Source organism: Durio zibethinus, chromosome 6, assembly GCF_047325235.1.
Source record: "Durio zibethinus cultivar Kanyao isolate XHJ-2024 chromosome 6, ASM4732523v1, whole genome shotgun sequence".
Classification (NCBI taxonomy): domain Eukaryota; kingdom Viridiplantae; phylum Streptophyta; class Magnoliopsida; order Malvales; family Malvaceae; genus Durio; species Durio zibethinus.
In genome coordinates this window covers 11,930,006-11,942,594 of record NC_143167.1, presented here as the reverse complement: position 1 = coordinate 11,942,594, position 12,589 = coordinate 11,930,006, and the positions used below count along the sequence as shown (strand labels likewise).

Sequence of the window (12,589 nt, the reverse complement as noted above, 5' to 3'; positions counted from 1 at the left end):
GAAATAAGATGGTACTAAGTGTCTAATCACACATGTCACCATATATTGTTGAAAGATGGACCGCCTACACTAATACTGAAAAATTGTTAATGCATGTGTTTTAAGACAACCTCACTAGTTTGGCTATAAAATGATATATCCAACTTGATCAAACTTGCATCATTTTTTTATAAAGTGCTCATTCATGCATTTATTAATTAGTACCACTACATATGACTCGGCTTTTAATTCTCTTTCTTTACAAATCATGAAGAAGAAGGTAATATAATCTTTTAAAAAAATGTCCAACGGTGAAAGAAAATGATTACTTAAGTTAAACCACCTTTGACTGAGAAAAAAACTATAGTATTATTTGTTCGCATGTTGAAGATACCCTATTATGAGAATATGATAGAAAACGTAACAAAAAACTTTGTTGATATGGTAATCTCAATGAAGATTATTGAAAATACCATCAAAAATAGCAAGCTTAAGAAAGAAAATGTCAGCAGTACTAAGAAAGGTGAGGTGCCCAAAAAGTTATGAGTTTTAAGGGGTAATAGTTCAAAAGTTATGTTCCATATTCATAACCTATCATCTTGCTTACTATATCGTTGTCAATAGTATTGCATAAGTCCTTTGCCAACCTATTCCATAATTAGCTTAACTATTCATTTACTAATTAGCCTTTCAAACACTAATATATAGGCCTAGTCTTGTCACTACATTATATCCAAGGCCTAACAACCAAGGCAGTGGTTTGAAAAAATCTAGAAACAATAAAAAAAGAGCTCACATTAATTTTATACCTATGACATATACAAAGTTATTCTCATAATTAGTAAAGAATGACCTCACATCTTTAGTTAATTTAGAACCATTGTAGTCGTCTTATCCCAAATGGTATAATATTAATGCCACTTGTGATTAGCAAAATTGAAATGTGGGTCAATTTATGAAAACTTGCCCTACTTTCAAGTACAAGGTGCAAAGTTTGATCCGAGCAAGCTTAGTAAGCTTCAATGAACCAGAGGTACTGAATGTCAATAAAGGCCTTTTGCCCAATCACCTAGTGGTATAATTTTAGGAAAGATATGAAAAAGCTAATAGAACTGCTTGTCATTTTAGGATTTCTTTAGAATAATGATCTTTTTTATGTACTAGGATTTCATTTTATTTTTCATCATTTTAATAAAAGTGGCAAAAATTATACATTTTTAGGACATTTTCTCTTTCATGTGAACTACCATTATATGCTTTTACCTTTTCATATATATTTTTTATCCATTCCTTGATTCCAAATAATAAATGTTCAGACATTCATGAAAATGATTTAGGATTTGATTTTGAAAGCATTATTCATGTTGACTTGATTGATAAGTTGAGATTATTAATCTATTAGGATTACTGAATAAAAAAAGACAAAGTTGATAAAGAATTTTGCTAATTGAAAAATGAAATTGATATAGTACTTGATCTTTTTTTTTTTGTCAATAAATATTTTTCATTGAGAGTATTCATTTTTTAGATGAGAAATGATTATCTTTCTTCTATCATTCACATAAAGAATAAAATTATACTTTGGTACCCCATTTGACTATATTGAAAATTTCTTTCAAAAAACTCTAACCAAGGATCACCTGCACATTTGGGGAAAAGTTTGAAAAGCTTATTCATAAAAAAGTGAAGATCCTTAATGATTTCAAAGGCAAAGCCCTTTTTGATGAAAAGTGTGAAATAAAAAAATAATAAAAATGAAAAAAAAAAAGAAAAGAATGAAAAAAAAAGAAAAAAATTGATGGGGCAAAACGTTAAGGTGCTCTATGTGAAAAGAAATAATCATTGATTTAATTACCCTTCAAATACATTTGGACCTATTTTACCTATTTCTTTCATAACTCTTTACCCTAACCTACATAACATACCTTAAAAAGTCCATTTTAATCAAATGTGAATGCTTAAATTGAATGATCATGAATTGAACTAAGACAGGTTTGCACTTGGATTGTTTGAGATTTTGATCAAAATGTCCCTAATGAATTAAGAGGAAAGATAAATGAAAAGAAAAGATTCGAAAGAGATGTGTGAGCAAAAAACAAAAAAAAAAGAAGAAAAAGATAGAAGAAAAAAGCAAAAAAATAAAAAATTAAACTAAAAAACTTTAAAGGGCATTTTAACTAAAAATAAAAAATTGAGAAAGCAACTTCATTGAGGATCACATGGATATGGATAATGTTGGTTCAAAAATCAAGAATATCAATGGAATGTGTTTTTGAGAAAGAATTATGAGTTAAAGTGCAAAATTATCTTAATAATCATTGTTCTGTATGTTGATACCCCAGTTAAACAGTGACAATATTTTTCTTTTATTTATCTTTGATTTTTTCTTAACTAGATTCTCTTTTGATAATGAATACTCATTTTTATTGTTATTTAGCAAGTATGCATCTACTAAATGAACTGAGAAAATGTATCATATTTGTCATTAATTAGAATGATAATAAATAAGTGAATGATACTATCCATAAAAGATTCTTCCATTTTTTTGAAAACAAATTTAGAATGATAAGGGTAAGCAGAAAATGAAAATGAAAAAATCCTAAGAAGATGATTTGAAAAGGGCAAATGAGGTGACCCAATGATGAATACAATGATAGATTGATTAATATAACCTAGGAGTTATGTCCAAATGAGAAAAAAAATGTGGATCTTTGAACGGAATTTATTTTGAGATTGTTAGTGTTGAAAAGCTAAAAAAGAATATATAAAATGGTGGAGTTTTGAGAACTTTATTACCATAATTAAAATTTTATGGCATTGATTTAGTGCCATCTGCATTATATACATTATGTTTGCATTGTTGTTTGAACAAGTATATGTACATAATTTGGTGAATATGTGAATCTTTGTTGAGGTATGCATTTACATCATGTAGTAAACATTTAAATTTTGGTATGGTATCTGCATTATTGTTTAGGACATGCATTTGCATCATTTGGTGAGAATCTAGATTGTTGTATTTGCATTATTTAGAAGGCATTTGCATTATTATCATGATATTTATTGTATAAAAGATTTTGACTTTAGTGGGAGAAAATGTTTGACTTTTGAATTCTCGAATGAAGAATATCTTTCATGATGAGATTTTTTTTTTGACAAAGAAAACATTCCAAACTTTTAAACTTATAGAGCCTTTGTTTAAATGAGCTTTTTTTAAAAATAGTCATGATTTATAATAACTTCAGGCATAATCACTAAAGCTTTTTAAATGATAATATTTGAAATTTTGATTGTGAATCTCTAAAGTTTATCAAATGTGAATCTTTAAAATTTTAGATGTGAAACCCCAAAATTTTTTGAATGAGAATTTTAAAAATTTTGGACGTGAAACCATTAAGTTTTTTTGAAAGAGAATCTATGAATTCAGGATGTAAGCCTTCAAATAATCCATGAATTTTTCAAATATGAAACTTTGAATATTGGATATGAATCACTAACAAAAATAATTTGAAAATTTTGAATCTTGTATTGAGAAACTCTGAATGTTGAAATTTTGGTGAAACTAAAAATTTTGCAAATTTGAATTCCTACGAATCTAAGTTTTTACAAATTTAAAATTTTTGCAAATCTAAATTCTTACGAATTTAAGTATTTATGAATCTAAAATTCTTGCAAATATGAGTTTTTATTAATCTAAAATTTTTGTAGATCTGAAAGTTTTGCAAACTTGAAAGTCTTGCAAAACTAAAATTTTTACGAACTTGAAATTCCTGTGAACCTAAAATTCTTGTGAATCCAAAAATCTTTGCAGATCTAAAATCTTTATGAATTTAGAATCTCTATAAAACTTGAAATTTTTTTTGAATTTGAAACCTTTGAGAATCTTGAAATTTTTGCGAATCTTGAAATTTTTACGAATTTTAGAACCTTTAAGATCATAAAACCTTTATGATTCTTAGAATCTTTAAGAATCTTGAATCGTTTATGAACTTTTGGAATCTTTACGAAACTTGAAACTCTTGTGAATTTGAAAGCCTTTGCGAATATTAAATCATTGCGAATCTTGAAATTATTTTGAATTTTTGAATTTTTTACAAATTTGGAGTTTTGGAATCTTTCAATTCTTATTATGAAACATTGCAAATCTTTGAAGTTTTATGAACCTTTGAATTTAATGACGAACTCTTTAATTTCCAAATTGTGAATTTTTGGATTTGAAACTAAAAATTTCCAGCTTTCTAGACTTGAACAAAATGGGCTTTTGATTTTTGTACAATTCTTGTTTCACAAAAAATGTATAAAAATGGGTAGCTGTAGATACCCTATTTTGTCTAAAAAATTTTCGAAATCGAAAATGGGCATTGGTAGCAAATTGAGCTTTAATACGAAAAATGAATTTTGAGCCTAAGAATTAAAAAGCCTAAAAATTTTAATTTTGGTTTTAATTTTAGTCTTAATTTTGATTTTGGTTTTTAATTTTAATTTTAATTATCTTTAGTCAAAGAGTAAAAAATTCAAAAGTAAACAAAAATAAAAAAAGAAAAATAAGAGAGAACATGTTTTCTAGAAAAAATCATGGGATATCTTGGCATTAATCCCATAAATTAAATCTAAAAATTAAATCACGAGATTTTACAAAGGAAAAGCAAGGACAGATTGTTGGATTTTATGACTAAATGATTTTAGGGATTCTAATCTACATGAAAAAAGAAAGTTACAAGAAATCAATTCATCAAAAATCAAATCACATTATTCAATTGAATTAATTTTTTCAAAATTAAAAGGGATTGAATCCCTATATAAACCCATTCCAACACATAACACAAAAGGTGGTAATTAGCAGTAGAAGCATTTACTAATTGAAAGTAGTTAGAGCATTGAAATTTTATGGATTTATGGGTTTTGGGAATCGAGTTTTTGGTGTTTTAGTTTGATCCTTGGAGTTTTTGAAATATGAAGAGTTTAAATTTCTTGATTCTGTTTAATTTTTGGTTTTGGTTTGATTTTTTAAAGCTTTTGGGTAGGATTATTGGATTTTGGATTTTTGTTTTTATTTTTTCTGAAGATTTTTAGTTGAATAGGAATTTTCTTGGTTTTTTTGTTGAATTTCTAGGTTTTATAAGAATTTTTAGTTAAGGCCTTGAATTTTCTAATGGAATCCATGATGGTCGAAGTAAGGTGGTGCTGGATTCTAGATTTGTGAAATTTTTGGAAGAACAAAAGTTTGAATTTTTCATTAGCCAATTGAATTTTCTGGCATTGAAATATGAAAATTTTGGTTCATGTCTGAATTTTGTTAAATTTTTCGATGAACTTCTAGAGAGAAGTTAAAGAAAAATGAACCTAGAGAGAGAAAATAGAAAGTTGGTCTAAAAAAAAGGCTAGAAAGTGCCTTTTATATTATGGCAAAACAACGTCATTTTTGGGGCTAAGATTCGCATGAACCTGAGTGCGACCTGTTTGCCTGCCAGCTTGTGACTAGACCCATAATGCAAGTTTCTTCTTTGATTTTTAATTTTTGATTTTTGATTTTTAATTTGATTTTTGATTTTTTTAATTTATTATTTTAAATTACTGATTGAATTAATGTAGTGACAAAAAGAAAAAGAAAATACAGTTTATTTTTGTAAGATGCTTTTATGAATTTTTTTCCTAAAAAGAAAAAGGGTTTTTCAAAATAAATTCATAAAGTCCTATCAAATTATTGAAAATTTTTTCCTGAATTTAATTTTTTTTATTTCTATCAAATTGTTAGAAAATTTCATAACCTAATTTTGTGAAAAAAAAAATAGTTTGATAAAATCCTACAAATATATTGGAGGACATTTTTGACAAAAAAAATCTTACCAACATATTGAAAGATATTTTTGAAAATAAATTACTTTTTATAAAAATTAAATTTTGAATCCCAATGATGGAATTACTAAGAGTGTTGCAAACAGTAATCTTTATGTAAATTCTTAGGTGAGAAAATCTTTTCTAAATTTTACTAACATATTGAAGAATTTAGATAAAAATTTTCAATACCAAAGTTTTAAGTCTCATTATCACAAATAAAAGTTTTTTATAAAAATTAAATGAATCCGACAACAGAGACTATCCTGAATGAGACATTAGTTTCTATAAATACTCTTAAGGTAAAAAATTTATTTGAAATTACTACCAAACTATTAGAGTAACATTATGATTAATTTTCAATAATTAAATTGTTTGGTAAATTATAAAAATGTTTTGAAGCTTGAATAACTGAAAATCAAATGGTACCATCTTTTGGATTGGTGTAATGCGAGTGTTATAAATTTTTTCACTTATAACTATACTCTCAAACCTAAATATAATTTTGTAATATTGGAATTTACCATTTAAAGATATCCAAGTTAAGCTTGAAATTCCTCTTAAAAATTAGACAAATTCAATTAAGTGTTCAATCGCATTTAAACAAAAAAATAATAGTGGTGAGTCTTTTAAATTTATATCTAACAATAGGTTCATGAATTTACACATGATAACATGTTACATCATGAATTGCCATGTCAATGTTAAAAGAAAATTTCTAAAAAAATTTTCAAAAATTCAAAATTTTTTTTTAAATTAAAAAAATTTGAAATATTTAAAAAAATTATAAAATATTAAAAACTAAAATATTAAAAAATTTTAAAAATATATGAAAATTTAAAAAAACCTAAAAAAGTCTCAAAATTTTAGTAAAAAAATAAAAAATTCAAAATTTGAATAATTCAAAAAAAAGAATAAAAATAAGTTTTTCTTGAAGTTAAAAAATAACAAAAACTTAAAAAAAATGAAAATAATAAAAATATAATTTTTTAAAAAAAATCTAATTTTTTTTTAAATTGTAATTTTTTTAAAATTTTGATATATTTTATGATTTTTTATATTTATTTTTGGATTTTTTATTAAAATTTTAAATTTTTTAAATTTTTATTTTTCAAAATTTTTTTTAATTTTTAATGTTTTTGTTGTTTTTTCTTTTTTAATTTTTAACTTTTTAGAATTTTTGAAAATTTTAATATTTTTTTATAAATTGTTAGATTTTTGAAAATTTTTTTGATTTTTTGATTTTCAATTTTCTAAGCTTTTGTGATTTTTTTAATTTTAAGAAAATTTTATTTTTATTAAAATTTTCACTTTTTTGAATTTTTAAAAATTTTTTGAGTTTTTTTGGATTTTTAATTAAAATTTTAAATTTTTTTGAATTTTCTAAGTTTGAATTTTTAAATTTTTATAATTTTTAAAAATATTTCAGATTTAAAAAAAATTAGATTTTTTTATATTTTTTAAATTAATTTTTTTTTTGAAATTTTCTATTAATGCTAATATTGCAATTAATGACATTGCGTTGATTGAATTTTTGAGATGTGTTAATATCTTATTGATTGTTCATGCTATGCCAAAAAGTTGACTTATCAATGCTAGTTGGAAGGATTAAAATGAATGATAAAATGAAAATTCATGTATGAAATAAAAAAAATTTAGTTATTTGGGTATTAAATTGATAAAAAGTGTACAATACAAATGTTATTTTTATATTTAATCCAAAAATAAAAATATGAAGATGAAAGAAAGAGACGATGCATTTGCATATGATTGATTAACTTATATAGTGTAATTATTTTTTTGTTTTACATATTTTTTTTAATCATTAATTTTAATAAATTTAAATGATAAGATTAATTTTTTTTTCTTTATTTATCTCTCTCAGCTTTAGAGATATAATTGGAGACTGAAATATAGTAGCCACTCTTACTGTTGAGTGCTGCAACAGAACTCTTCCCTTAATATTGATTGATAATGGGTATAATTGAAAATTGAAGTTACAAACCAAGGATAAACAAACGTACGATAACACGATTTGACCAATCTTAGGACTATTTCTCTTCCTTAAACTATTGGCCTTATTCCACAAAAGATTGACTCACATCCCATTGATGTTCTTTCATCCTTTAACTTATTATTAGTTGGGTAATGCTGTTGCGTCGTTCATCCACTTATTAGATAAGAGAATTATCTCTCGTTTTAAATCTCAATATCATATATAAAAATGTATATATATATATATTATTTCATTCGGTTTAAGATTACATTTATAATGTTGAAAGAAACAATGAATGACTTCCTTTTCCTTAAATTAGGATAATAAGATTCTTTGAAGTTTTTTGGACGAAATAAATTTCTTAAAAGTTTACAAAAATACATTCCATGCCATTTAAAAAAAAAAAAAAAAGATTCCTTTTCTTAAGCTCCAAACAATGCTTGGTATCCATTATAGACGCTATACTTGTCCACCACAAGCAAACATGGAATTGACAGCTAACCATTCAAATCAAAGGAGTTAAAAGTATAAATTATCACAACACATGCTACCAAAATAAATATTTCATTTAGAAGAAAAGGCCACATCTCAAAATTTTCAAAACATTCAAGGACCAAAAAAGAAAATCCCGTCAAACAAAACTGACTCCTTCTGGATCTTGAACATGGACACGCGCATCAAATCTTGGCCGTCATTCTCTATTCCTAAAAATCTAACCGACCAGAGACTATTATCGTGCCCTATAAAAACAACCATCGGCATCCTCCTTGCTTGAGAAAGTCAGACGTTTTCAGATCTGGGGAATCCGAAGCGGAAAATAGGAAAAATGCTTATCAAAGCAATTGATTCTAATTTTTCGGTTTTAGATTGAAAAACGAAAAGAATCAAAGGAAAATAACGGATCAATAATTCGTTTGAATCTTGCGACAAATTTCAATTCTTGAGCTGAAAAATTAGGGCTTCTTCTTTTCTTTTGGATTTCTTTGGTTTCGTTTCTTCTTTTTTTTTTTTTTTTGATAAAAAATGAATGATCAGTCTCAGATGATGAATCAGCCACCGCAAATGTTGATGAACCCGGTTCAGCCGCAGATGATGAATCAGTCTCATCAGTTGATGGCGGCTCACTCTCAGGCGATGAACCAATTGGCGGCGGCTCAGTCGCAGTCGGTGAGCTCTGTTCATCAGATGATGACTCAGCTACATCCTCCGATGATGATGAACCGAAGCTACAGGCCTTGGCAATCCCAGGACCCAAACCCAAACGCAAACCCTAACAAGAAATTCCCGTCTTTCAATCGTAATAACAATTGGAAGGGCAAAAAAGTTTCAGCCGGTAAAGATTCTAGAACGTTCGATAATAAGCCTTTACCGATGGGTTCCGTTTCTGCCATTTCTTCCGTTTCCTTGGCTTCCGGTACTAATATTCAAGGATACAAACCTCCAACTCTTAACGAGCTCCAATCTCAGAATCGGTTAAAAGCTAGGAAATTCTACGGCAACAAGAAGAAATTCAACAACAACAACAACAACCGCTTTGCTCCTTACGCGCCGCGGAATACTACTTCGTTCATAATCCGAGCGAAAAAATCGGGTGGGATAGCGTCCTTGGTGTCGCCATGTCCGGTGACACCTGCGGTGCTTCCTACGCCGATATTTTCACCGTCGAGGGAGGTTTTGGGTGATATGGCCAAGGAAGAATGGGGTGTGGATGGTTATGGGTCGATGAAAGGGTTGATTCGGCTTCGGTCACCAGAAGCAGGTCATGATGACGAGGAAGATGAGGATGGGGGAAATGGTGGGGGATCGAGTGAGAGCGATGTGGAAGAACACGTGGAAGTGGAGAGGAGATTGGACCATGATTTAAGTAGGTTTGAGATGATATATCCAAGTTATGGAGGTGATTATAACAATGTTTTGGAGAATAGAGTGGATGATCAAGATACCCATATTGCTCAGTTGGAAGAAGAGAATTTGACATTAAAGGAAAGGTTGTTTTTAATGGAGAGGGAATTGGGGGATTTGAGGAGGAGGTTACAGTTTTTAGAGAGGCAGAGTCAGGTAACGGAAGATGTTAATGAGGAGGTTGTGGAGAATGGGTCTGATTTTGAGAGTGAGGGTGGTGGTTCTGATGTTGGGGTGGTCTCTGGTGCAGCTGATCATAATAATGTGGAAATGGTGGAGTTTGCTTCTGGAAATGCTAGAAATGTTGATGTTGTTATGGAGGAGAATAATAATGGTGGAATGCTACAGAATGAAGTTCTAAGGGATGTTTATACGGACGAGATTGCAGTGGAAGATGATTTTGCAAGAGAAGATAAGCTAAAGAATGTAGGAAGAGGGGATGATGAATTAAAAGGTCAAGATTTGAGGGAGGAAACAGTTGGAGACAAGGAAAATGAGGCCAAGCGTGATGAAGCAGGAGGCAGTGAGTTTGTGGGGGAGAAGATTGTTGAAGAAGAGAGAGATGAGTCAAGTTGTGAAGAAGTTAGAAATGAGGTTGCTTACAATTCTGAAACAAAGAATGAGGAAGTGCACTTGTGAAAAAGACTGATGAAGGTGACTAGTTTAACTGTCCCGCGTTAATGTAGTAAGTCTTTTCCATAAATGATGGTTCTTGGAATCTTTTGGTTATGGTTATTGAAACGCGCAACTTCTGGATATATGCGGCCTAAGTAGATTTACTGTAGTATAGTTCTTAATGTTCTTTTGCATTTCGTTAACTTGACAGGGGCTTTCTTCTCCTTTCTCTGCTCTCATACGATTTAGGAAGTATAGGAAGTAGGCATCCTTTCCATCTTTCTTTTTTTTTTTTGGGGGGGGGGGGAGGGAGGGATAATAAAAAAAGAGGGTGGGGGGGGGGGGGGGGGGGTTGGTTGTATTTTGTCTAGCTTTAAAAGGGTTATCCATGAAGGTTTTTTTTTTTTTTTTTTTGTTACAGGCATATATTTGTATTGATTTTAACTTCTTTGAAGTTTCAAAAAGAACCTTCTAGTATGTAAGGTAAGTTTGTGACTGAAGTACTTGCATTTCTTTTGCGTAACATAAAACTTTAACATATTTATGTTTGTACAGACCTATTTACTTATATCCTATTAAGCACAGACACTTTTGAACCTCTGCTTACCTATGTCGTATCCGTGTCCAACACTTTGACACTTGCGCCTAAATACATGTCGAACTTGGCGGGATACGACAAAGAAGAAGAAAAAAAAAAAAAAAAAGATAATTCTTGTGTGGATAATGACACCATATGTTCTTTTATTGTCGTGTATATCATTAGTTTTTCTGCACAATGGTAAATATTTTTTAAAAATCAGCCTAACATCTACTCTATATTTTTAACTGATGATTATAATATATATAAAATACTTTTTTATTGTCATGTTCTGCCATATCGTGTCTTCATTTTTTAAAAATTGCCATGTCGTCATGTCTGTATTGAGTCGTACCCGTATTGCATGCACGTGTCCATGCTGCATAACTTATATCTGTCAAAAAAGCATTCTGGTTTGATTCATTTGGGCCATTGGTCATTCTCTTGTCCTATTTCTAAATTAACAAACCTATTGTCAAATTAATTTGCCTTCTTATAGGATTCATATGTGGTATTCTGGTTATATTTCCAAATTGACAGAGTTGACATCTGGTTCACTTGTGTTCTGTTATTATTATGAGAATTTTTTTTTAAATCATATTATGATCTTTCCCCTTGTTAGCCTTTCCCCTTGTTAGCATGAAGAAGTTCACTCTTCATCGTATGTGTAAGTAAGTTTTAACCAGTTATCTATGATTATTTGTATGTATATTTGGGAAAAGAGAATATATTTGTTCTATTTTGATTTTGATACTGCTGAACTTAGGCAGTGAGATTTGTGGCTATGAGATGGTGCTTCTCTGCTAATTGGTTAATTTGTTCTTATAGAGGTAATTGTTGTACAACTTCTTTTTGTGTATCTTAGTGCACATTTATCTTGTAGATAGTTCGTAGTGTAGCACTAAAAATGTTGCAATCAAGGCTGCCGGCCAAGAACATTAATGAAGAACAGATCTTAACTACGTCTAATCTTCTTTACACTTTATAGTAAATGCTCAATTGGGGTCTAATTTTAACCATTCCTTTTTTTTGTGAACTGATGAATGGAATATGTTGTGTCATTGGGTTTTATAGGGGAGGCTGATAATGGTTGATTCGATTATGTGTGCAATCTTCTCTGGTTAACTGCCTGGAATATTCAATCAATTGCCCTTTTGTTAATTTTATGTCTGCATGAGCTTATACATGTCAGGACTCCCTAACCATGTTCAATTTTCCTCTTCAGAAGGGTTTTCCCAGATGGGAGAGGTGAGATCCAAGCTGAAAAGGCTTTGGCTTTGCTGGGCAATTAGATGGCCCTACCTTTCCTTTGAGCATATACACTTCTGGGCTGATGTACAAGATAGTTCATAACTTGTTTCTGGAATGGCTGATGATTGGATGAAGAATCTTTGTGAATTGCAGGTATAGGAACTGAAAGGGTAAAATCTAAATCTTGGCCAGTGTAGCATCTAGCAGCTTCATATGTTGCATCAGCTGCAAAATCCTCTTACCATTGAGCTGCAAACTTAGGAGGTTTAGTTTCTTCTTGTTATTGAAGTTCTGCCCAGTTAAAAAAACCGACTTCTGTGCACCTTGTAGTAGTAATCATTTTTTTAGTATTCTCTGACTTTGTCATAACAACTAACACGTTTTATGCTGTTTATCCATCATGATTCAGAGAAGGATCTTAGTAGGTTGATATA

At 29.2% G+C, this 12,589-nt stretch overlaps 1 protein-coding gene across 18 annotated transcripts; it reads left to right on the top strand.

The window, feature by feature from the left end:
* The first annotated feature begins 8,248 nt into the window (after positions 1 to 8,248).
* On the top strand, positions 8,249 to 12,589 carry LOC111285520 (uncharacterized). 18 transcript variants are annotated; one of them, XR_016342841.1, is made up of 5 exons: positions 8,254 to 10,397; positions 10,539 to 10,588; positions 10,749 to 10,810; positions 12,130 to 12,152; positions 12,309 to 12,589. XR_016342841.1 is itself a non-coding variant. In XM_089762130.1 (3 exons), the coding sequence occupies exon 1, from the start codon at positions 8,834 to 8,836 to the stop codon at positions 10,349 to 10,351; it is 1,518 nt and encodes a 505-aa protein (XP_089618256.1). In that variant the 5' UTR covers positions 8,249 to 8,833; the 3' UTR covers positions 10,352 to 10,366; positions 12,130 to 12,152; positions 12,309 to 12,589. The 18 variants fall into 18 exon arrangements, 5 of the variants coding, with proteins under 5 accessions (XP_089618256.1, XP_089618257.1, XP_022730739.2 ...); XR_016342837.1 differs by having other exon boundaries at positions 8,249 to 10,366; positions 12,130 to 12,589; XR_016342842.1 differs by lacking the exon at positions 10,539 to 10,588 and having other exon boundaries at positions 8,250 to 10,366.